The sequence below is a fragment of the Propithecus coquereli genome, unplaced genomic scaffold (genome assembly GCF_000956105.1).
Source record: "Propithecus coquereli isolate 6110/MARCELLA unplaced genomic scaffold, Pcoq_1.0 Scaffold70, whole genome shotgun sequence".
NCBI lineage: Eukaryota > Metazoa > Chordata > Mammalia > Primates > Indriidae > Propithecus > Propithecus coquereli.
The window spans coordinates 2,431,531-2,454,662 of NW_012153063.1; the positions used below are offsets into that span (position 1 = coordinate 2,431,531).

Below are 23,132 nucleotides of genomic sequence, written 5' to 3' on the forward strand. Positions count from 1 at the left end.
GAGTTTGAGGTTGCTGTGAGCTAGGATGATGCCACGGCACTCTAGCCCAGGCAAAAAGAGTGAGACTCTGTCTCAAAAAAAAAAAAAAGAGAGCTCTCCCTAAACCTCTCATCTACCAGAAATGTCTCCGTAGTCACACAGGTCCTTTCTGCCTCCTTGCTTTTGTATCTGCCCAAAGCTAATCTATCCCTGCTCTGGACTGCATCTACTTCTGCCTTCTTGGGGACCTTATGCCATTAATTCTCTCTTCTCTAACTTCAAAAAAATTTTTTTTCCATTGGCTGTTACCCTTTCACATAACAGTATACTCACTTTTTCCCCCCCATCTTGGAAAAAAGAAAAGGTTCCTTAACCATACATTTCCCTTTAACTATTAATACTACCACATCTCTCTTCTCAGCCAAATATTTGAGAAAAGAAGCCCTCAGTTTCCGTTTTCACTTTCTCACCCCTTCTTCACTTCTTCCCCCATTGCCTGCCGTCCAGTTCGCTCACACACATCCCCAATCGGTGAGTTGCCAGAGCTAATGGCATTTGCTGCCCCTTGGCAACATATGACTGTTCCTTAGAGTATTATGTATTGGGTGCCCATTGATCAGGCACTGTGCTAGGTGCTGCTGTTATAGAAATAATAGGCAGATGTCATCTCCATTCTGATGAGACTTTCCTGATCAGCCATTCCTCATTAATACTCAGGTCTCTTTGCCCAGTACCCACTGCTCCCCTTTGCAGGCTTCACCTGATGCCACTTAAATCTCCCTATTTTCCAACTCTCTTTCCTTCCCAGCCCCCCTTATTATATACAACTTCTCAAGGCAATCTCTTCTGTACCCACGGCTTCAATTACTTTCTATATGCTCTGATGACAATATAGTTTTAACTGCTGTTTTCATTTAACAGCTTTATTTTACACAACACCTCATTTGCTAAAACCATAGATTCAAAGTTACTCCATGAAAGGTATCACTTTAAAATGTGATATTCTTAGCATGTAAATTTAAGGAAATTTCCCCAATTACTCTTAATGGTTTGGTTTAGTATGTGTTATTTTTGAAAACGTAAGTTAGGATCTTAGAAAATAGACTTAGCCTACAGAGGTTTATATCCAACTTTCAATCAGAGAGCTATATTTCAATGTGCCTCTCAGAGTCAAAAAAACTATCTCCTTCCACACACCTATTCCTCTTCCTGCATTTTCTGTCTAGGAGAAAGGCACTGCTGTCTACCCAGTCCCCCAAACCAGAGCCTTCACAGCCCTTTTGTCTTCCTACTTTCACTCTTTTTCCACATCTAATCACCAAGCACTCCCTACTCTATCTCCCAAATGACCACTAATTCTTTCCTTTCCCATCAGTCACTGCAGCTGCCTTTAGTTTGAATACTCACTCTTCTCCTAGATGAACTTAATGTCTCTTAATTGGTCCTGTTGCTTCCTTCAATCCCTCCTTATTGTGCAAGTGACCTCACTGCAAACACATCCAATAATGACTATTCAGCTTCACGTGGTTCAATGGCTCTCATGTTTGCAGGATAAAATTCAAACTCTTTCCCCCAGCATCTAATTTGGGGTCAGATAGGTCTGAGTTTGTATCCCAAATTCAAGCACTATCCAGCAGTATGATTTCTGACAACTCAACTCTCTAAGCCTTTGTTTTCTCATGTGCTTGAACTCACCCAGGGGTGGGACTGTTTCATACATACAGTGCCTGGCACATAGAAGGGACTTAATGTTAAATGAAGGAAGGCATTTTAAAGTCCACATCAACAAGTTGTTCTTCTTTTAAAAACTATATTAATATACAATGTCATTCCCCTTCCCCAAGCTTGACTGCTACCTACATTTTCTGATAATTAGGCTCAGGGGTTTGTGGTAATCCAGGCTGCCTGATATCAGATCCTAGCCCCAGCCCCACCCTGAGCGGTCATGTGACCTTGGGGAGGTACTTAACTTCTATGTCTCAATTTCTCCTGTAAAATCTGTAAAATGTAAAATGGGACCGTTTTGGAGGGTTAAATGAGTGTACCACAGTTGGAACAGTATCAGGCACACAGTGCTTGCCAAATGTTAACTATCCACCTTCATCGAATCAGGACTGTGGTACCTCACCGTGTGGTTCTCAATTTTGTACGAGAAAATCGTGCTTTATGCATTGTTGTCAGTAAAAGAAGGAAAATCTGAAAAGTCCTGCCGCGGAAGGGAGGCGAGAAAAGGGAGTTGGTGAGTCCTGAGCGTTTCAGAGCTGGAGAGACGAGTTGGGTCCCTCGTTTTAGACAAGGAAGTGGAGAGGTGACGTGTCCTCGAGTCTCACTCAGGAAACACAGCCACAATCTTTATTGAGAGTAGGATCAGGGCCCGGGGGGTTGCTATCTATGGTCAAGTTGCAGGTAAAAACTAAAATTCATTGGAAGACAGAAGAGCATTTAGTTACAGAAACAGTCAACAATTTGGGTATAACTAAGTTCGGTGAGCAAATGAAAGCTGACAGGCTCGGAAAAACTGAGTTGCTACTGGAACCCGAACCTTACTAACAGAGGCTTTCTACAGAGCCCATTGACGAGAATGACTTCCAGCAACTAATGCCCGCTGGGCTTCCCTCAGGACCGGAAAGCTCCCGGCAGCCTGCGATGAATGAAAACCGGGAGTCCGGTGCTCACCGTGGGGAGGGCGGGGCAGCTGCGGGGCGGGGCTGGGCATTGTGAGTCACGTGCCTGGGCTCTGAGGCGGGCGCCTGGAGGAAAATCTGGGCATGATTGGCTCCTCGTAACCAGGTGACCGCAGGATGCGTTCCGGTTGGCAAGTGCCGGCCTGGGCGACCAGCCTTCAGTTAGGAGGCGGCGGCGGAAGGAGGAGGAGCTCTGACCACGCTCTCTCCCGGCAGTGGCTGTGACTCTCAGCGCTTGTTGGGTCTCCACCCCTTTTAAATAAGCCCGGCTGGTCGCCGCCCTCGCACACAAGTCAACTCGCGGGAGGCGGCGGCGGCGCGGCAGCGGGGGTGCGGCCGAGGCCGGAGCCCTGCCCGGGGCAGGGCGGCGGGGCGGGCGGGCGAGCAGCGGGCGAGGCCGCGTCTGCTGGCGCGGTGCAGCCCCGGCATAGCCCGGCGTAGCCCGGGGCTGCCCGTGCCGGCCGCGCCATTGTTGGGGGAGGGGGCGGCTGTTCGGCGCGGCGGAGTCGGGGGCGAGCGAAGGCGCAGACAGGCAGCGGCGCAGAACAGCGGAGGCGCCCCATGGGGACCACGCTGAGCTGTTGCGTGTCCCCCAATGCCAGCCCCAAGCTGGGCCGGCACCCCCGGCCGGCGGAGCCGGACTACGAGTCTGAGATCTACGAGGCGGTGGCCGGGGACACGGTGGCGGTAGTACCGGCGCCCGCTGCCGTGGAGCCTGTGGAGTTGGATTTCGGGGCCGGCGAGGGTCACCACCTGCAGCACATCAGCGACCGGGAGATGCCTGAAGGTAAGGAGGCGGCGGACGCCTCCACCGCCCCCAGGCTCCCCCGGGAGCATCCGCTGCCTCCGGCTCCTTCCTGCCGGGAGCCGGCTTTCCCGGGGCTGGGCACTGGGACCAAGGCTGGCTCTGCCTCGAGTCCCCACCCTTTATTCTTTCCCCGCCGCGTCCGGCCAGTTTCTTTCCCTCCTCCCTACCCGAACGCCCAGTTCTTGCCCCTCCTCCCCGTTCCCCCAAACTGGCGTGGGACCCTCCGGTCCACGGCCTTTCTTGTTTGTAGCTCTATTCATCGTCTCCTGGGACTTGATAAAGACTTTTTTGATATATTCTCTCCCCTTTGTCAATGAAAACTCAAACACCCCAACTTCGGAGTCCCCATCCCGTTTTCTGTCCTCACCCATCCAGATGGTACCTAAATGAAGGAGCCAGGTAGGGGCCTGGTTGTTTCCTTCCTCCCACTCGCTAAGATATCTGATACTTGGGCAATTCAGATCCAAATGTTTGCAGATTTCTTATTTAAATTCAAAATAGAAGTTGCCATAGGAGAGTTTATATGGTATTCTTAATAGGCTGTTTTACCTCACCTTGGTGGAAGCTGCTTTATTCCTTCCAACTATAATTTGAACACAAAAAGAAACTGGGAAGAGTTGCGTAAAATATTTGTGAAAGTTGTGAAATGTTAATGCCAGGGCTGCAGAATTTTTTTTTTTTTCAGCCCAAAGTAGTTTACTCGCAGAGTTCTGATTACTTTAAAATTCCTACTTTGACACAGATGTATTTTCAGCCCTACTCCGGTGACTTAACAGACTTCATCTGCCTCCTTTAAAGGAGACGTAGGGGTAGTTCATGGTTAATAGTTCAAAAGAGATGAAGCATAGTTTAAGGGAGTTAAAATGCCAGACCCTGCCTGCCCAAGACCGTTAGTTTCTATGGTTCCCGCCCCTCTCGCCCCCCACCTTAGAATCCTGTTTAAAGATAAGAGTGTGAGGTAAAAGTTCTTTAGACTCTAAACCACTGCGGGGGCGGGGAGGAGGAATGGGAAAGAGGAGAAGAGGAAATCTGATTTTTTTTTTAACCTCTAGAATTTTGGAAAGGGATGAATCTAGCTAAAAATAATTCAAGGTAGCAAGGTGGTTCTTGAATTAAAACTAAGTCCTTCGAAGTAGAAAACATTGTATCATGAAGATGTTTAAGTGCATTTGTCTCATTGTTTTCATTTAAATGCCAGTGGTTTCGTTACTGTAGAGGAAATGTCTTACAGCTCTTCTATTTAAACTTTGGTTGGGCTCTTAATTTATTTAAAAGTTAGAATAATTAAGCCTCATGATGGATGTGCCTTTGTAACTGGGAAGTACCGTACTCACTTTTCAGAATGTTCAGAAATTGTAAAAGAATGAACAAATACGTGAATTAATTGATCATACCTTTATACACAAAGCATGTAAGTACTTGTGAAAACTTCTGCTTCACTTGGTGGTGTAAGGTAAGCCTCTGAATGATTTTACAAACCAGTTGATGGGTGGTGTTGGACGAGAGCCCAAAATAGGTTCTTTACATCATTCTTTAAGATTTGCAACACATTTTCATGTACATCTCAATTGGCCCTTTTAAGTTCAAATAAGGCCTGTGTATATTCTCTCTATATTGCTGATGAAGAAACGAAGACTTAGAGATCAGAAACGACTATGTAAGATAGCTACTGAACGGAACTAAGGCTCTAAATCCTCTTAACTGACATGGTGGTGGTAGATATGCCTATTTCAGTTGTTAAAAAACTTTAAAAACTGAGAAATGCATCTCATATTTTACCCATAAAGTAGATCTATCTCTTAGAACTAATTCCCATTTTTATTAGCTCCATTCAAAGTTATTTTACACAACTCAGAGGCAACATTTGCCTCTCCATCTTTTTTTTTTTAAGGACGGGGAGGGTCAGGTGTCACACTGTTGTCCCTGTTGCCCAGGCTGGCCTCGAACTCGTGGCCTGAGATCAAGCTTCCTGAGTAGCTGGGACTACAGGCCAAGGCCACCTTTTCGGGCTCCCATCTTATGTCTATACATGCATTTCAGTGGATAAGAATAAAAGTACCAGTAAAAAAATGGTCTAAACTTACCAGTCAAATAAATGGATTAATAAATTTTAAAGAGTTTGTTCTGGCAACTGTGAATATAAGCCAGGAATGCCCTGGGCAGAGGAATATTAGTAGAAACTGATAAGAGGGCAAGCGAGATACCAGACATTAAGCATAAGACAATGGTAAGGAGTGAATGTTAATTAGAAAAGTTGAAAAAATAGTTTCTGAGCACAGAATTTACCATTTCATGTTTTGTTAGCATGACAGTTAAATTTTCATTTCAGTTTATCTCTTAAAATTTAATTTTGTGGCATTCAGTAATGAGAAACCTCAATTTTAGCATTTGCCTATTATCCTGAAGTTTCCATAGAAACTTAGAACACCAAATATAAAGTATAGACACATTGAAAGTTTGCTTTTAATATCTCTGTTTCAGACAATTTTATATCAGTTTCCCTGGAAACTGAGAAATTCCTGCTTGGGTGTAAAACATTTTAGCTTTTCTACAATGAAGAATTGAATTATTTTGGTTACTTAGACAAAATCAAACATAAATGATGCTCTGCTTTATTCTTCTCTGAAACATTTCAGAAGGAAATGATTTTTTCAAGCCATTTCAAAGAGATGTTCCTAAGACCCTAGTAAAGATTTCAGGTAGACTAAAAAGTATTTTCTATCACCTTGCCTGTATCGAACAGTGTATCTAATACAACTGATGGTAGTCTCAGTAACAAAAAATGGGATACTAAGATCTTACTCAATTTTATTAGTACCCATCAACTTTTTACACAGCATTTTGTATTCTGACTTTAGGAGCTTTGCTAATTTGCTGGCTAAAGGTGTTCTCTCAAGTGACCCCTTCCTCTTCCTCCTCCCGTGACGGGTGTGAGGGCAGGGAAAGAATTCACCATATCATGTGGAAAAACTTCTGAGCAACAGATCTTTCCTCTTTCTAGTAGCTATTTTAAATCCTTTTTTTCTTTTTAAATAACAGTATCAATGTATTAATGTAAAAGATTTAGAAAATAAAAGTCATTTTTTAGACTCAGAATGCCAGAGCTAACTTTTATTAATATTTTGGTATTGATTGTTCCTGAACCTTTTGCATGCATATGAATTTTGTTCATTTTACAAAAATGGAGATCATGTGTGCTGCTTTGTAACTTACTTAAAGCAGTGACATAATGACATAAGTTCCTGAAACAGTGGTTTGACACCTAGAGAGCACTCCAGGATGTCTTTTCATACCAGTGCACACTGCTATATCTCATGCCTTTTAAGAACTGCTTAGTGTACCATCGAATGGTTAGAGCATCATTTATTTACCTACCCTTACGATCGGACATCTTTTATAGTAAAATCATACACTGTCCCTTTATGCTTGATTCGGGGGACATGTAAAAACATTTTGATGTGTTGTACCTCTCTACAGAACTCAGATAGTATATTTTATCTTATGTAATTAAATTCATGGGACGAGTCATTTTGTAGTTAAGGTATTTTAGTGTTAAATGTTCTAATGCTAAATTAAAGTTACCATTGACTTTTCACTGGACGTTAGAATTCCTCCTTTTGATTTTTGTGGTTCTTGGTAGCCTATCTTGTGTCTTCAATTCTGAATAACTACGACTTTAAGAGGTCTGATGCTGATCTTAGATGACAAATCAAGAAACAGCATTAGAAGAAATCTTAGGAGATGTGAGAAAACTGGGAGAAACTTAACTAGTTTGGGGTATATTAAATAGATGTTTGTTGAGCACCTTTGGGTGGCCACGCAGTGTTCCAGATGCAGGGCAAACAGTGGTATACAAGACAAGGCCCCCAACCCAACTCCAATCCTTACATTCTAGAGAGAGCTGGGGTAGGTAATACATGAATAATCAAGAACGGCAGGTAGTGAGATGCTGGGAAGAGAGTAGAATAGGGTAATGGATTGGAGAGGAGGGCAGTTTTACAGGGGCATGTGTGTAAGATGACTGCTCTCCTTATGTAACTTGTGAGCTGTTCTAAAAGTGAGGGGTAGCCATGTGATGTTGGGGGGAAGGCACAGAGGCTTCCATGCAGAGGGATAACTCCTTGGGAGAGCCTCGGGAGAGCCTCAAAAGACAGAAGGGTGGCTGCAGCAGAGTGAAAGGGATGCCAGGAGGATATGGTGGGATAAGGCCTTGTGTGCCTAGTGGGCCTTGACAAAGAATATAGACTTAAGTTGTGATGGGAAACCATTGGAAGATTATAGCCTAGGAATAACGTTAATTCTTTAAGAAAAAGGTCAGACTAGTTGCTGTGTGAGAACACACTGCAATGCAAATAAGAGTGGAAGCAGGGCGACCAGCTAGGGGGCTGGTGGAATAGTTCAGGTGAGAGCCAACAGCGAACCGAAAAATAATAAGGACCTAAAATAGGCTGACTTGAAGAAATTAAGTGAATCTAAAAGTAGATAAAGTTATGAATAGACAAGTCACAGAAAAAGAAAAGCAGATGATCCTTAAACATATCTTCACACATAAGAGAAAGGCAAATGAAACTGTACTGCACTTTCCCTCCTATTGGGAGAAAATCCAAAAACTTGACAATACATTCTTTGGTGTGGCTGTGAAGAAAGCTACATTCATATATTGCTGGTGGAAATGCAAAATAGTCAACTCCATGAAGGGGAATTTGGCAGACTTATAACATTGCAAATACATTCAATCCAGAAATCCTACTTTGAGGGATTTATCCTGTAGGTATACCCCACAAATATGAAAAAAAGTATGCACAAAGCTTTTGTTGCATTCTTTTCTTCCCCCCCTCCCTTTTTTTTGAGAAAGGGTCTTGCTCTGTCACCCTGGCTAGGGTGTAGTGGCTTAGTCATAGCTCACTGCAGCCTCCAATGCCTGGGCTCAAGTGATCCTCTCACCTCAGCCTCCCAAGTTGCTAGGACTACAGGCAAGCACTCCTGGCTAATTTTTTTAAAACTTTTTGTAGAAATGGTGTCTTGCTGTGTTGTCCAGGCTAGTCTCAAACTCTCGGCCTCAAGTGATCCTCCCACTTTGACCTCCCAAAGTGCTGGGATTACGGGCATGAGCCACTGCACCTGGTCTGCATTATTTCAGTAGCAAAATATTGAAAATAAATGTCTAGTAAGGGACTGGTAAAATAAACTGGTACATCCACACAAAGAACTATGGGGCTGTAAAAAAGAATGAGATCTCTCTTTACTGCTGTGGAGTGATCTCCAGGATATGTTACATGAAAAAAGCAAGGTGGAGAACATACAGGAATCTACATGAAAGACAGAGGAAATAGTATTTATTTAAAAAAAAAAAAAAAAGCATAAGGAAGAATTTCTGATCTTGCGTGACAGTTTTCCTCTTAACTTCAGTGGGTAGCCAAAGTGCATATTTGCCCAAGATATTATGTTGGTACGGGTTTACCAGTGAATGCTAATGTTTACTTTTTGCTTTTGAGTTAGTGAAAGTTTTGTAATTTATTGTGCATTATGTAGTACATAGATTGCTCTTGTATTTCATTTGATCCTCACAACGTTTTGAGTTAGGTAGTGTAGGAATTATACCTGTTTTACATATGAGAAGACAGGCTCTGAGTTTCTACGGTTTTAAAAAAAATAAGACTTGGTAGATCAAGAATATAAATTCCAGATATATGGTATATAGGAAAAGAATTTCCCGACCGACTTAATATGGGCTTGTTTGGATACTACCTTTTTCCCTCATCTTTTTTCAGTGTATTAAAGTAATTAAGCTTTAGGGTTAAAACAGTAACATTGGATAATAAATGGGGATGTACTTATAACCCAGAAATGTTCTTAAAAGTCTAAGAAATGGAGTTAAGTGCTATTAAGAAATATATAATGGGAGAAATGCATACTACCGTATATGAAATGTCACAGCTCAATCACAGTCACTAAAGCCTAGATTGAGGATAAAACAGTTACGGCAAGACTGAGAACTGACATAGAGGCAGGTAGAGAAGTGGTTTGGAAGCCAGAGGTAATAGTCAGAGGCTAGGAAAGCAGGAACAAGGCACGCGTGGGCACTGCTGCGGCTGTGTGCCCTCCAGAGAGGCCAGCCAGTTCAAGGCCACCAGGTAAGAAAGTGTGGACTTAGACAAAATCATCAGACTTTGCGTTGGAATTGAGAGGCTTAAAATGTTTGTGTTATGGGACATAAAACTAATGCAGTGTGCAGTATAGGGATGAGAGAGCAGGTCAGTAAATTCAGGAAGCCTTTAAATAAACGGATGCCTAGCAGTTGGCCCAGAAACTGCCGACATCTTCTATTTAATTGGGATATATTGAAATCAATATGTTGAAATCAATCTCTTTCTCTGAAATATGCTGCTTCTGTTAGTTAGCTTCTGTCACTGCCCTCTCCTTTTAATATTTTGACAAGGAAAATCATTTCTTGACAGTTTACAATTGCATAATTTCAACACTTTTGATTTTTATTAAAACATTTCATTTATTCTGAGTTGCATATATTTTTACATTTTTAACATCTGTGCAACTGAAATGGATCTTACAACTAATAAAATCTTAGAGGAAAAGCAGTATTCAGTGTCACGGTGTCTTACAGATTTCTTCCTCTGAGGGATGTTTACGTTAAGATTTGAGTTTAATTTTTTTTTAAGTCATACTTTGCCTCCATCATCCTGTCATGCTGTCACATTAAGTTGCAATTTAAATTGATGATATGAAACTAGTGGGTCTTAAAATACAATTTTAATCATAATCCCTAGTCATGAGATCAAAAATATTTCTCCTAGTTTCAAACATTGTTGAGGGTTTTTTAAAAAAAAATTTTGAAGGCATTCACGTATAAGATACTGGTGATATATTTTTATTTTGTGGACATATCTCTAAATCTCTGTGTGGGCATGTTTGTGGGGCCACTGGCAGCTCCTGACCAGCTAGCACCCTAGAGTACAGCTCTGCCTTTCTCTTCTGGTTCCTGGAAGTCCCAAAAGAGCTGTGAATGATTGGCCTGTGGTCATGTGCCCACCCTAAAACCTTAGGGTAGGGAGAGTGCCAGCTTGTCACTTGGGCTAATTTTTCTTTTTTCCCTGTATGGTGTCATTTCTTTTATCATAGCCTTTCTTGATCTTTGTATTTAAGTACATAGTTAAATACATTGGTTTTGCGGTTGTGTGTATCTATAAACCTGCTCCTCTTTGATTCTGGTACTTAATTTTCCTGGACTTCCATTGAAAATTCTTAATTAAACTTTATTATGACATAGGTACCTAATATGGCTTCTGTAAACATTTCTTCTCATTTTTTAGATTTGATGGTAGTATATTTGCTTTCTTTTTGGTAGGAAGTAGTCATGACTTCTTTCAGAAGCTTTAGGTTAGAGACAGCTCTGAAAATCTCTGCTTGTCACTTTGTACAAATAATTTTATTTTTCTAAATAGTAACCATTGTCTCATCTTTTTAAAGATGTGGGTGGGAAAAATCCTTTAAAATAATTTTTGTTTGAGTCTTTTACATGAGAATAGTTTTCTCCAAAAGCAGTTTAATAAACTTCATGTCAGTGGAGGAATTTCTTTGAAGAACAAACCAATTGGTTTAGCTGTGTAAGTTTCTGTTGATTTGGCAGTACCATTAAAATGGATGATTCAAATTCCTGTTAAACCAGGAAGTCCCAAATTGTGTGTGTTCATGCAAGATTTAAACCATATTACTTGGAGGGAACCAAAGGTTTCTAGGTAGATAAATTTGTCAAATGCTGAGTTAGACACTATTCACTGCTAGACTGGTTAAGTTTTTTAATATTGATTCTCTAAGGGCCAGAGGTATAATGTATTGTGATTTGACCACTAAACCCCTTTCGAAAATAACAATTATTAATAAGAGGTTTGGCAAATATTGCCTTAACCATTACCTGTCTGGATCTTGGCCCAGTTTCTTACAAAATTGGTTAATATAAGTAGGTTGAGATGGACATGGCTGAAGAGTGTCATAGGTTTTTATTTTTTTCCCCTCATGACAACTTTTATTATCCCAGATGATGGCAAAGTTTGTTTTATGAAAATTCAAGAATCTGTTTCGTAGTCTTGCGTGAATAGGAGATTATCCCACTTGGGTGCAAGGTAGACTGTAGACAGACCTGCCTTGACATAGGTAGGACCAAAAGTTTTTCGAAGCAGCCTTATGACCTGCTTCAAAAGATCATTTTGATGAAGCCCCAAATTAATCATGCTGTTGAAAGACGTGAGAGTTTAGCTTTGGAAATTGAGGACAAAAGTTAAAATTCACTTTCTACCATGGAAATGTTCTTATAGATTAGAACATTGAACTTTTTATGCAGTCCTCTTAAATCTGCCATGATGAATGGCCCCCAGATAAACCAGAGCTAACTAAATGAGTTCACTTGTTGGAGTTGGAATTAGCCATTTGATTGTCTAAAGAACGCTTGCCAAAAACAACCCTCTTTGTTTTAGCATATTTGGTTTATCGAGCTGATGTCTGACGGTAATTGGCCACAGCATCACTTGCTGCCTGAGCCTGTTCCTGAAATGTGCTAGTAATGTCAGCGTAGAAGAGGGTGATTGTGTTTCTGTTTGATAAGTAGAAGGAGGGGAGGGCATGTATGTGATTCATCTGGAAGTTGCATCAGATTATTTAGGTTCGAGTTACAAAAAGAAGTCACAGACATAGCCTGGTTTTAGTCTGCATGTATGGAGAGATTTAATGATTTTGCATTCCCCAGTGGAATTTTTATATTGTTGCCTTTATATTAATATTTCCTTCATATTTATTACAAAAAAATTTCTCTTCAGACTGTTAAGTGATTAAAATTATGGGTAGCCTTTTTTCTTTTTTAATTGAGACGGTGTCTTGCTCTGTCACGTAGGCTGGATTTCAGTGGCTCAGTCATAGCTCACTGCAGCCCAAAATTCCTGGGCTCAAACTATGTCCTCCTGCCTCAGCCTCCCAAAGTGCTGGGATTACAGGCATGCGCCACTGAGCCTGTCAATATGTAGCTGCTTAAAAAATTTTCCACTCACCTAAATTATCCCATCTTTTTTCTCTTCTTCTACAGATTTAGCTTTGGAATCGAATCCTTCTGACCATCCAAGGGCAAGCACAATTTTCCTGAGCAAATCTCAAACAGATGGTAAGACAATATTTTTTTTTCCTCCAAGGAAAAGACTGAGAACTGTTTCTGTCTAACAGGATGTATTACAGAAAGTATTTAGAAGAACTCACTAGTTTCAGTTTTTCAACTTTTTATATATTCATTTGTCTTATTTTAATATGTGATATACTTTCCTTTAGTTGTCACTCTTAGTGAGAACATGTAGATTTTCTGTTTACACACTTTGCCACTTCTTTATCAACACAGTTGGTCACATGATTTAGAAATGGTCCTGGATTTATCCCTATTTCTTCATACTTCTTGGCCCTTTTCCCCTGCTCCAAAGAGCACATTTGAAAGATGAATGATAGGCTTTAGGCTGCAGTTACGTTTTCATGTGAACAAATAAAAAATATCAGTTGTTAACATATGGGGATTGAAACTGATTTTGGCCTCCTTTAACCAGTGATCTAACCAGATGAACCTGTCACATCCAAATTTATGCTACTCAGAACTTTTAAGCTGTTCAGAACCTTTTCTTCCTAATGTAAATGTAAACATGCCCTGTGTTGTTTCCCAGAAGGTTAGCCTCAGCAAGTGAAACTAGTGTAAAGTTTCTATGTCCTGCGTGTTTTAGGATGAGAATCAGACCTATAGGATTTTTCTGCGCTCCTTATTTTCCTTAATGTTATATTAAATCCTAGTCTGTTTGCTAAAAAGCCATACACAACCAAATTTTTCAGTTGATCTCAATAGCAAGAGTACAAGAAGTAAGGGTTTTATAATACTATTTGAAGTAATGCAGCACAATAAAAAATGGGAGGGTTTTTGTTTTTTGGCTATCCTTCAGAAATGAAGAAATGGGGGTGTCTAACTTGCATTTTCACGGTTTGTGTGTACTGTGTCTTGAGCCAATCATTTCTGTTGGGATTGCTGTATTTCTCAGTTTTCCCAGAGCCACGGGCTTCTCACACATTAAATGTGTGGAAGCAGGAAAATAAAAGCTATCCTATGCCTCTTTCTCTTTAGTGGGAAGGAACGTGTGCCTACAATGCTGTCCAGCATCAGAGGAGGAGGCAGCATGGGGAACAAAGTGCAGTCCAAGTCCCTTTTGGATCGTTTACTCTTCTGGCCTTTGTTAGAACAAAATTATTTGCGTGTGTAGTTACTATGTTCAATTAGATTAGCACACTCATTTTAAAATTTAAATTTAAGATAGGTTACTTTCCAGTTATGTAAAGACTCATTCATTTTTTCAGTACCATATTAGTAGATTACCAATAAGTAGTCCAGGATGCTTTCGGGTATTCAGGTATATCTAGGAATTGGTGCCTGTCCAGAAACTGGTTCTTAGAGCTGTCAGCTGTTAGATATGGGTAATTAAAGTAGGCTGTGTGTAAATGTAGAATTAGGAAATACTACTGGGTAGTGGTTTAAATATGCAACAGGTAAACTTTTTTATTAGCTAAATTTCTCATCCGGCCTAATTTGTTTTGCCCTTTTCTCTTGTACATGGAGAGTCTTTCATTTGTGTGTAATAGAATATCTGTTAGATCAGAAAATAAAACAAAGTTTTTAGATTTTACTTTGAGATTCATCTTGCCAGATGATTTAAATTATAAATTTTGTTGGAAATTATTTTAAAAAAAATACAAAGGAATTTTATCTCATTTTGTATATTAGTAATTCATCAGATAATTAGCAACTACTTTTATTCTGTGATATTTATATCAGAATTGATCAGTTAATTTTTTTTATTCTTAGTGCGAGAAAAGAGGAAGAGCAACCATTTAAACCATGTAAGTAAACAGTTGCAAAGTTAAGACGTTAATAGTTTGAATTAAAAGTATGTCTGTCACGATTCCTTAAAAATATAATGGGGACCCAGTACTGTCAGCATGGACCTCTTTTTGTGGATTTTCTAAATCTCTTCTTATTTTTCTAAGTATCAAATTTATATAGGAAAGTCTTTGGCTTAGTAGTGCCCACTTTTTAAGGGTTTCTGACATCTAAGCTAAATTTTGATAACTTGATTGTGGTATAAAGCTCTGCCTTAAATATTTTTGCCTTCATTCTTTAATCTTACTTTAAAAAATGTTTCCACCTGGAGATTATAATCTTTTTTAATCAAAGTAACAATGATAACAGCTAAGTCAATTTTTAGCACTATCCGTTGACTTCCTGTCATAGCAGGTAGAAGCTGAGCTTCCTCACTCCATGGTGACCCTGTTTCCTTCCCTCCGTTTCATTGACATGTATCACATTTTTAATTAACTCAGTAGTCAGTATTTACATTATTATGACTATGAAATATTATTATTCACTGCTGAGTCATACAGTTTTCTGAGTGTGCCTCTTCTGTACACCCTTCATTGTTTGTCTTAAATATTCTTGAAATCTGAGTACTTTTGCACTTCTCCAGGATAATCCCCTTTTCCTCACCAACAGTAGCTCACACAGCCAAATGCAATAAGTAGCCGCGGCTGGTCTCCCTGCTTTCACATCCTTCTATTTCTTGTGGAATTAATTTCCTGACAATATTCATTTGCCTGTTTTCTAACAACTATTTTTTCTCCCCAAATGTTGTAACATTTGTCACATGCCTATCAAAAATATTTTCTATCTACTAAAACACATCTGTTCCATTTTTCTCTTGAAGACAATTTCCCTCAGCCTTTTGTCATCCTACTCCAACGTAGACTGGTTTTTCCGTAGGCCTGCTTTGTGCCCGTTTTCGTAGGGTATCACTTTGAAGTCATCATCTGAGATCTCAAATAACTACTCTCTTGTGTTGGATCCCCTGCGTCCTGGATTCTGTGTTTCTTTCTGTTTTATTATACTCCAGTTTTACTGGAGCACATTTTCCTGGGAAAGGGCACATAGACATTTTTAGAGATCTAGACTGTCTGAAAATCCCTCCTATTTGATAGAGTGTAAAATTCTAGGTTGAAACTAAATTTCATGGTTCTGAAGACATTTCTCTATTGTGTTCTCATTATAGTATTGTTCTTGAATCTGTTGCCATTGTGTAATACGTTATATGTAACCAGTTTTAGTCATTTTTCCCCCATCTCTTCTCTAGAAGCTTTTTAATACCTTTTCTATCTCTGGGATTCTGAAATTTAATAATATGGCTTGGTGTGGACCTTTTCATTTTATTGGGGCCCCTGAAATCTGCAGACCATCTCCTCTAGAGAGTTTTCTTGCTTATTTATGTTTTCTCTGTTCCTTCTTTTTCTGATATTCAGATGTTGGGCCTCTTAGACCAGTAATTTTGCATTGATCTTTAATTTTTCCCCTTCCTATTTTCCAGTTTGTCTTTTTGTTCTACTTCCTGGAGATTCTTTGACTTTATGCTCTAACCCTTCTATTGAAATTTTTCTTTTTGAGAGTGTTTTAAGAATTTTTTTTTTAAGTTTTCATTTGCTCCTGAATTTTTACCACTCCTGTGAATTCCTTTTTCCAATTGTTTTGATCTCTCTTGTTGGAGGCTTTCCTCAAGTGTGTGGTGGTCTCTGGCTTTCTCTAATTGGAAGCACCATGCGTGAGCAGGACTTTTGTTAACTGATGGCTTTCCCTGTAAGGATTTGGAGGCCAAGCCGGCTTTTCATCTGGGAGACCTCAGTGTATTAGCTGAGGGTCTTTTCTCTGGGACAGCTCCGTTTCTTCAGAGAAGGATTCCCCAATTTTCTGCCTGGGGGGTACAAGCATGGCTACTTGCTTTCCAGAAGCAGAGTTGGGAAGGAGAAATGGAGTTCCACTTTTCAGTGTACAGTTTTTTCCCATTTCCTAGGTTTCAGCCCTGGTATCTCTGAGCCCAGAAACCCTCAGTTTTAATAGCTCCAGGGAATATATATCTGAATTCCTTATAAGATGGGAGGACAGGTGGATTTGGGGCTCTAGCCACAGATTTTCAACTGATTTTGTTGCCTTTTGTTTTGTTTTACCCTTCCTTCTGAGGTGTTGTGTGCCTTGTGGGTTCTCAGCCTGCCTTGGGTTCTGTGAGACAGATTGGTTGCCTAGTCCTGTTTGAGTCATTCTCTCTGGGCACCTAAGCTGTGCTTCCATGCTAGTTACCAGTCCTTTGTCTACTTTTCATCTTTTAATATTTATTAAAAATCATATGTCAATCCTGTCCCCTGGTCTTGTGTATAACCTTTATTTTTTTATGTCTTTAATTCTAATGAGATTTCAGGCAGGAGAGGAAATAAGTTTGTGGTCAGTCCACCATGTTTAACCCAAATTTAGAACCTCTATTTAAAAGTGTAAATCTAAGTTTAAATTCAGTATAATGAATAATATTAATCCAGACAATTTTTTAGTTACACCTATAGTAAGCATATTACACTTTTCTGCTAAACCCTCGTTTAAGAATTCTATTCCAACTCTATACCCTGTCATATTGTAGATATTTTTAAGTTAGCTGAGTCATTAATTTTTTTAAAAAAAAATCTAAAACTTATAAATAAAGGCAGAGAAAAAAGTGAACTTCAGTTTTACTTTTTTAATGGGTTAAAATAAGAGATAATAGACAAAATGGGAGAAGTAAGTGGGTGGGGACAGGATTTCAGCAGGTACTTGACCTTTGATGGTAAGCTTTGGGTTGTGACTTACTAAACTACTACGTGTGATTACTTCCTAGTCTTTGCTATTCGACTTTGTCTACTAAGTACCCCCTTCCCCGTCCCGTTAAAGACTTTAAGATTCCATATTCTGTCATTTGTGCTGAGTGAAGATAAATGATGTTCTTTGTCTCTATTTTGTGACTACATGAAATAATATCTATGACACTAAACGATCAGTAGTGTTTTTGCTGTTCGATTTGTCTTTTAGTATTTGCATTTCATGTTCTTAATGTTTGTCAGCATAGTTTGCTGAGGTTGTGAAGCTGGCAATGATAAGGCTTTAGCCATAATAGTTGTTTTAAGTTTTCTAGCAGGATGAGGTGGTAGTTACCTTTTGCAGCAACAATTGTTTTGCTCAGAGGCTTAATTTTGTCTTAAGAGACATGGTGATGTTCTTGATACTGAAAAGTTTCAATAGATGGAAGTGAGTGGTGTGTCTCCTGCTGTATAGCTGGTTAGCAGACAATCTTTGTGTTTACCTTTTTCTGGTCATCTTGAAATTTGGAAATGGCCTGGTGGTTGGGGGGGGGAGAAAAGAAAGAAAGCAGAAATGGCCATTTTCCTGGAGTGAATAATTCTTCTGTCTTTAAGCAGGAGTTTAGAGCAAGCCTGGACTGATGGGCAAGTGTTACGTGTTTCTTTGGCTGGATCTAGCCAGTAGACCATAAGTTGCTGATTGATTGAATAAGCCCTCCCGGCTGTAAGACCACATCTAATTCACATTTTTAAATGTTTTAGTTCTAATATTTTTAAAGACAAACCAATATACATTCATGACAGAAAATTTTAAATAGAGGAAAATGGGAGAAGATATCACCTAAAGCTCTACCACCTAGTCTGTATTTTGGTGCATTTCCTCTCTGTTCTTTTTATTCTCCTGTGAGGTTTTTTTCATTGTTGTTGTGGTATAGTATATGCGTATTACCCGCTAACAGTAATGACCTTAAAAGATACCTTCTTCTACTTTGAATGAAAGTATTTGAATGAGTCAATTTTCACTTTTCATGCTGTATTTTTGAGATGATAAAAGAATAGACATTAACACAGAGTTGATGTGAAGTATACACTTTAACTGAATAGCTTAAGAAACACCTAAGAGTTTAGATAAAGTTAAAACATTTCTTGAAGGAGAATTTGGTCCTCCAAATAGTAACACTTTTCAAAAATACAATATCTGGGACTTTTTGTTAATAAGGAATAAGTGATTTTGCAGTAGAAACATCTGAAACAAAATGGTGTTAGATGGTGTGGTTATTTCTGATTATTGGCTACTGGCAAGTTTTAAATGCTGTGTACTTTTAAAAGCAACAATTAGATCTTCTCCCTCCCCTGTCTTTCATGTATTTGTGGGGGATACTAATGGGAGAATGTGACATGTTGAAAACTATCATATTAATAGGAGGAAGGAAGGCTCATCTGAATTAGTTTTTTTTTCTTAAAGCATTAAAATTGTTGGTCTTGTGTGGTTTTAAAGAATGTTGCTGTTACTTTCAACTATTCAGTGACTGGGATTTGGTTATTGGCCTTATTTTTAAGGAAGAGAACTATCTCAACATAGCATAGGCTGTTACAGTATTTGTTGCACTCTGCAAATAAATGGATACTTCTAAAGTGTTTTAAAGATAGTTTACTTTTAGAGGGCTCAAAAAGTTCATTGTCGCCTCTCCGATACCACTGCAGATAAATTCTCACTAATTTGTGTCTGTAGTAAGATTTACCTTCCAAATTGTAACTGATTTTAAATAATAATTTGTCAAACACTTGTTAACTCCCTAATTTGTCCCAAATTTTGTGCTGAGCAGCAGGAGGTAGGAGGTGTAAGAGTCCCACCTTCCTTGGAGAAGCTTACTTTTTTATGAGGGGGACACCCTGCAAGCTAATTGTTATCATGTACTAAGTGGGGAATTAGATGGGGCGATGGAGGAGTGTACAAAAAGGGAGGAGTTTTGTGGTGTGGCTGCTGGTAAAGGTATCCCGCAAGGTAGTAGATGGGCTCAAGCTTGCTGGGACAAAGAGGAAGAAAAAGGCATTCCAGGCAGAGAGCGGCAAGAGTGAGGCAGGAAAGTGCCATGATGTTTGTCAAATAATTTATAGAATAAAATTAATGACATTTTGAAATGAATGGAAAATATTCTCTGAGGTTCTCATTTGAGTAATATAATGGCAGTCTTATTTAAACATGAAGTGAAAGTTAAATTCCCAAAGTTGTTTTTGTCATCTGTTCTTTGGCTGTGAGAGAGTCCTAAAGCAGTACTCCTTTTACCTTCCACATAAAGAAACAGGCGCAGAGAGACCTACAGCCCCCTCACTTGGTGATCGAGTAGCCCTGGCACACAGAACCTCTGTCTTTAAAACACTTGTTTCATCATACTGTCTCCTGAACTAATATATTTAGTGTTAGTAAATTAATAAATTCAATACTAGGCTTTCATATACTGCAATAAAATACTCTAATGCCAATATTATTTATTTAAGGCATTGCATTTTATTATAGTAAAGGAATAGAAAATCTCAACTACTTTTTATTGCTAAGGAAAAAACCCACTGAACTCTTATTTTAAACTTTTAAAATTATTCATAAAGGGAATTCATAATAAATACTTGCCAGATTTGATTATAGATATCATATCAAGGGCCGTATTTTATAACCCATTCCTCGGACATCATCTGTGGAAGTTAAGAGCCTTCAGTGGGTTTCCCATAGAGCCACACATGATACCACACTCAGGCAGTTCATGAAGTGTAAGAAATACCTTAATGCTTTATCGTTTGACATTTTAACCAAGGGAAAAAAACCACACCTTTATAGGTTTAACTTACTGAGACATTTTCTTCTATTTCCCTTCCCCTTCAGGTATCTCCAGGGCAGCTTACTAAAAAGTATAGCTCATGCTCAACAATATTTCTAGATGACAGCACAGTCAGCCAGCCTAATCTTAGAACCACAGTAAAATGGTGAGTACAACTAGGCTGCCAAGAGCTGAGTGACAGACTCCCTTATGCTAAAGGCATCCCAGCCATCCTCAGTCATTTCAGCCATTTGACTGTCCTTTTCAGTGATCGATTTAAGAAATTGGTGTCAACTGTATATTGATTTCAAGGACCTAAATATGAATTTTCAATTTCTACTTTAATCTTAGACTGCATGGTGGAAGGGAAAGCCAGTTAGCAAACAAGCAATCCCAGAAAAAGTATAGCTCTTTATTTGATGCATTTATGTTAAGACAATGGGGAACATAATGAAAAGGAGAGGTGCTTTTTGTTGGATGCTTCTGGAAAGAATTAGTTCTTTGAGTTACAGGCCTAAAACAATGTGTACTACTTTGGAAACTACTCTTGGAAGAAGGATCAGCTTGTCCTCTACTGGCACCATAGTGTATCTGCATTTAAATATTCCTCGTTGCACATTAGCAACTCATAGTCCACAGTAGAGGAGGTGCACTTTGAAAACACCCTAAGATGAACCTTTTAAGTTTATTTAAAAAGCAACAACAACAAAAAACCAGCTCCATTAGGTTATCCAGGGAACATTATTAACATCTCTTTGGATTATGAGTGTTGGTATTCAGAACACAGTTTGGGAAATGCTACTTTAGTATATTAATGTCCTTATCCCTAATTTTTTCAGTCTAAAAACATAACTTGCTTATAAACTTCAGTACTGTTTCTAATATGTATTGGCTTTTTAGTTAATTAAATTGTCAGTAACTTTTACTTTTAATTAAAAACTGCAAGTTTACATATAATGATGTTACTTTCCTATCTCCCTTATAACAATAGTTGAGATCAAATTGTTTCAGGAAAAACTGGACCCCAATTCTGTCTAAAGTCATGGTCTTTGGCACCTATCAAGTAATCACTAAATGTTTGTATTCAGCCCAGGCCCTAAATCCATGAATTAAAAAACAACTCTACTTTGGCTAGAGTACCTGTCTTCTTTTGAATTTGAAAGATTCTGATGTTTCCACATATAACACAAAGTAGTTTTTTTTGGTTTTTTTTTTTTTTTGAGACAGGTCTCACTCTGTTGCCCAGGCTAGAGTGCTGTGGAGTCAACCCAGCTCACAGCAACCTCAAACTCCTGGGCTCAAGCGATCCTTCTGCCTCAGCCTCCTGAGTAGCTGGGACTACAGGCATGTGTCACCATGCCCAGCTAATTTTTTCTATATATTTTTAGTTGTCCAGCCAATTTCTTTCTATTTTTAGTAGGGACAGGGTCTCACTCTTGCTCAGGCTGGTCTCGCACTCCTGAGCTCAAATGATCCTCCTGCCTTGGCCTCCCAGAGTGCTAGGATTACAGGCGTGAGCCACCACGCCTGGCCACAAAGTAGTTTTAAAGATTAATCTTGCTTTAAAAAAGTAGACTTCATGCTTCCCCATCCCCCCACTCACCTTAGTCTGATTTTTAGAAGTCTAGAACAGTAAGTTTTAATTTGCTCTCATTAAGTTTTAGAAATGATCATATGGTATATTCACTATTGGTGAAATAAAGGTTTATTGAGCAAATTAATAAGGGCAAATTGGCTTTTAGGAAAGATTTTGAAAAATATTTATCATGGGGTAGTAGTGCATGTTCTCAGTGAGATGAGTGAGCCATATTAGAATCACTTATGCAGCTTTTTACAAAATATGTCTGCAAACACATGCATCTCCCCACCTCCACCTTCCCTTCATCTCTAGGCATTCCACAGCCTTTTAGGAAAATGGAGAAGGATGTGAGACATAATCATGTGGACAAAAGCATCCCAGGTGATTCTGATCTTAACCCTAACTCAGTCATTCTCAAACTTTGCTGTACATTGGAATCACCTGGTAACTTTAAAAAAACAGTCCAAATGCCCAAGTCGTACCAATGCCAATTAAACTGGAATGACTCAAATTGGAAGTCTGGCAGTTTTTAAAATTCCTCAGGTGATTCCAATGTCCAGCAAAGTTTGGGAACTGCTTAATTTGAGTGCAGGAGAACAAACTGCTTCTATTGGTGGGACCTTGGGCAGGTCAGTTTTAAGCCTTGGTTCCCTTACCTGTAAAATGAATTGTTGAGTTAAATATCATATAAGGTTTGGTGGTCCTTTCCAGCTTATAACTTCAAATTCTTTGATTTTAAAATCAATTTGGAGACAAAACTATTTGAAGCACTATAGAAGTATCCATCTTTGATGCTAATAATGTTACAGGCATTTAAAAAAGTGCTAATATATAGGCCTACTTTTAAAATTCAGATTTGCCTTCCCTCAATTATTTTGAGCCTCATTTTAGACACTGAGGGCAAATGGAAGCATATAACTTATCTAAGAGAACCCCTTGTTTCCTAATATACAACATCTGGGGATAATTTAGGATTACATTAACACCGTGAGGTGTATCTGTTCATTAATCTTTCATTTAAACTAATTGGAAAATAGCTGCTATTAATATTTTACTGTGTAGTATTATGCTGCTTTGTTAGCCCTGCTTATTTCAAAATAGCTACACCTGTCATTGATTTTGTGTGCACTTATATTTACTAATAAATTTTCTAATTATGCAAAAGTGATTTTATCTGGTATAAATCACTTTCATTATTTACTTTTAGGGAAATAATGAAAAGAAGGAGGATAGGGAATAGTGAACTAAATGAAATGCAGAGCCTAAACTTAAAACAAAATTACTGTATGACTGAAATTTAAGCATGTGCACAAATAAATATAACTTGCACAGGATGAAAAGTTCTATGGGGAAAAGAGCAAATAATATAACAATAATCAACAAAAACCTGTCTTCTAACAGCATATTGCATAGCATTTTGGTTATCCTATTTTTGCTAAAAGCCAAAGAATTAAAACAAGGGAGAAAGTGCCCACGTGGTACTGCTCGGAACTGGAGGATTTCAGGGCCCCTGGGAAGGCTCCCACCCCTCTACCCCCTTT

The 23,132-nt window shown here is 39.1% G+C and overlaps 1 protein-coding gene across 1 annotated transcript in view; it reads left to right on the forward strand.

The window, feature by feature from the left end:
• Positions 1 to 2,951: 2,951 nt before the first annotated feature.
• Positions 2,952 to 23,132, forward strand: part of CCNYL1 (cyclin Y-like 1) — a 33,181-nt gene continuing 13,000 nt past the window's right edge. Inside the window, exons 1-4 of the mRNA XM_012661249.1 lie at positions 2,952 to 3,450; positions 12,563 to 12,637; positions 14,363 to 14,397; positions 20,078 to 20,178. Of these exons, the coding sequence (XP_012516703.1) occupies positions 3,225 to 3,450; positions 12,563 to 12,637; positions 14,363 to 14,397; positions 20,078 to 20,178 (437 nt within the window). The 5' untranslated portion in view covers positions 2,952 to 3,224. The remainder of the gene's footprint in view (positions 3,451 to 12,562; positions 12,638 to 14,362; positions 14,398 to 20,077; positions 20,179 to 23,132) is intronic.